This window comes from Trichechus manatus, unplaced genomic scaffold, assembly GCF_000243295.1.
Source record: "Trichechus manatus latirostris isolate Lorelei unplaced genomic scaffold, TriManLat1.0 scaffold00069, whole genome shotgun sequence".
Classification (NCBI taxonomy): Eukaryota; Metazoa; Chordata; class Mammalia; order Sirenia; family Trichechidae; genus Trichechus; species Trichechus manatus.
The window spans coordinates 5,098,902-5,101,432 of NW_004444005.1; the positions used below are offsets into that span (position 1 = coordinate 5,098,902).

The following is a 2,531-nucleotide window of genomic DNA, read 5'->3' on the forward strand; positions in this document are numbered from 1 at the left end:
GGGGGGTTAGCACAGTGTGTGTGTGCGTGCCTGTGCGTGTGGGGGTTAGCACAGTGTATGTGTGTGTGCCTGTGTGTGTAGGGGGGTTAGCACAGTGTGTATGTGCGTGCCTGTGCATGCAGGGGGGTTAGCAGAGTGTCTGTGTGTGTGCCTGTGTACGGGGTTAGCACAGTGTATGTGTGTGTGTCTGTGCATGTAGGGGGATTAGCACGTGTATATGTGTGTCTGTGTGTGTAAGGGGGTTAGCACGTGTATATGTGTGTCTGTGTGTGTAGGGGGGTTAGCACGTGTATATGTGGGTGTCTGTGTGTGTAGGGAGGATTAGCACAGTGTGTGTGTATAGGGGAGTGAGTACTGCGCGAATGCATGTGTGTGAGGGGGTGAGCACTGTCCGTGTGTGCGGGGTGGTCAGCACACCAGCAGAAAAAGCATCTGCCAGCAGAAGGGCGCTTCCCTGACCCCTGGCCAGGCCAGTGACCCTGACTAGAAAGGAAACCGGTCCTCTGGAGAGGATGGGGAGTGTCTCAGAAGTAAATGTCACCTCTTCTTATTCTCTGTACTTCCCAGCTGCAAAACCACTGTCCTGCACCGTCTCACTGGTGCTCCCCCAGTCCCAGCAGGAAGGGATGGCGGTCGCCCTTCTCCTCAGCCAAGGAATAGCCAGGCCTTAGGCAGGTCCTTGGTCCCTTGGCCCTCCACTGCCCCAGTCAGGTTTGGGGCACCGGAATCTGCTTGGTGACTGCCCACTAGGTGTGGACCCTGGCTGAAGCTTACTTCTCATGCCACGCCCCCACCCCACCCCACCCGCCGATGCCAGGAGCCAGGTGCCCCCTCAACATCCCTGCGTTACAGATGGAGACTTGGGCTCCGACAGGGTGAGCGAGATGCCCGAGGATTCACTACTAGCGGAGGCTGGCTGGGCTGGGGCCGGGGGCACTGCCACATCGGGCAGCTTCCGGCCAGCACCTGAGGACCTTTGTATCCTCCCTTCTGCCCAGCACAGGCCCAGGGTAAGCGCTCAGGAAATGGGGCAGAGCTGAGGGCCAGTCATACAGGCAAAGGAAATTCACTATTACCAAACATTAGGTATCATACTGAGGTGCTAGTGAAGCTGCATTTTTTTTTTTTTAAGCATCTAAGGCGCTGCAAGGTGCTTTAGAAGGCGCTTGGTCCAACCCTTGACATTACAGATGGAGAAACAGCGGCTGAGAGGGTGCGGCTTGCCACACGGCCAGGCTCTGGGGACTCCTATCTCCTGGCCCTGACCCTGGCTTCCTGGCTCTAGGGCTCCACCCATCTTATCACCTGCACCTTCACTACTAAGCTGTTTATCTGCAGCCCAGGAGGCAGCCCGGAAGAGGAGCCTGGTTCCAGCTAAGAAAAAGGCCCCACTGGCCGGCCTTGTGGATGTGCTTAGCCTCAGTGCCTGGGCAAACAACCAAACACCAGGGTCTTTCCTCTGCCGGAGCCAGCAGGGACACCCTTTGGAGGTTCAGGTTAGTGCAGGCTGGTAGCAGAATGGAGCCTTTTCCTCCAATAAGAAAAGAATCCAGAAGCATCTAAACCCTTTTCATTTTTCTTTAAATTCTTCCTCCACCTCCTGCAGCCTGTTTCCTTTAATTTGCAAAACAGGGACTAGATCAATGAAGAAACGTGAAAGAACTCTACGAAGTGGTAAAGCCACACGAATTCAGGGGATTCTATTCTGAAGCAGACAGTGGCTAAGACAAGGCTCCCGGCTTTGAAGTCTGAGGGCTCTTAGGAGACTCACTTCCTCTCCCTAAGCCTGTTTTCTCAACTGTAAAATGGGGTGATGAATCTTGCTCCTCCCAGGGCTGTTGCGGGGATCGCATGTGTGCAGAAGTCAGCACAGCGCCTGGCACACAATGGGAACCAAAACTGGATTTAGTTCCAGCTCGCACTGCAGCCCTGGCCCAGCCCCAGATGCTGGCAGAAGAAGGGCCACGCTAACGGGTGGGCCTCATGCTCTCACTCTCAGGCCCCAAACCCTCCTTGGCAGGCTGCTAAACTCCCAAGGCAAGCCTGACTCGCTCCACTCGGCATTCGTGGCGCTTCCCCTTCAAACCTCTCCAGCCTCATCCATTCCCAACTCTCCAGGCACATACACCTGCACTTCTCCCCAGGTCTCCCCTTTCTGCACTTCTCCCGCCACGAACTCCCCTGGACAGCCTCCCACCCCTCAACCGCACGTGTCCTCCAGGCGGCCGCCCTGCCACCCCAGCACTGCCCGTCCTCGGCCCAGCACGGGCCCGAGGCCCCCTTCCCCGGAGAAGGGCCCAGAGCAGGGTGTGCGTCTCAGGGCCCCCCACACACCCCGACCCCCGGCCCGGCCGCCGCCCGCCCCGCGTAGCCGGTCCGCACCTCGTGCTCCAGCTTGTGCAGGAGGCGACCCCAATACAGCTCGGGGACTCCCGACGCGCGCAGCGCCGGGCCGTGCAGCGCCGCGAACTGTTCCAGGGCCTGCGCGCCCTCCTCCGGCGGCCCCGGGCTCGGGCCCCGCTCCGAGCTCG

General features: G+C 58.8%; 1 protein-coding gene across 1 annotated transcript in view; it reads right to left on the minus strand.

Annotated features, from left to right (window-relative positions):
- The window catches only part of TTLL12 (tubulin tyrosine ligase like 12), a 29,865-nt gene that overhangs the window by 17,958 nt on the left and 9,376 nt on the right, over positions 1-2,531 (minus strand). The window contains exon 2 of the mRNA XM_004380051.2: positions 2,383-2,527. Within this exon, the coding sequence (XP_004380108.1) occupies positions 2,383-2,527 (145 nt within the window). The remainder of the gene's footprint in view (positions 1-2,382; positions 2,528-2,531) is intronic.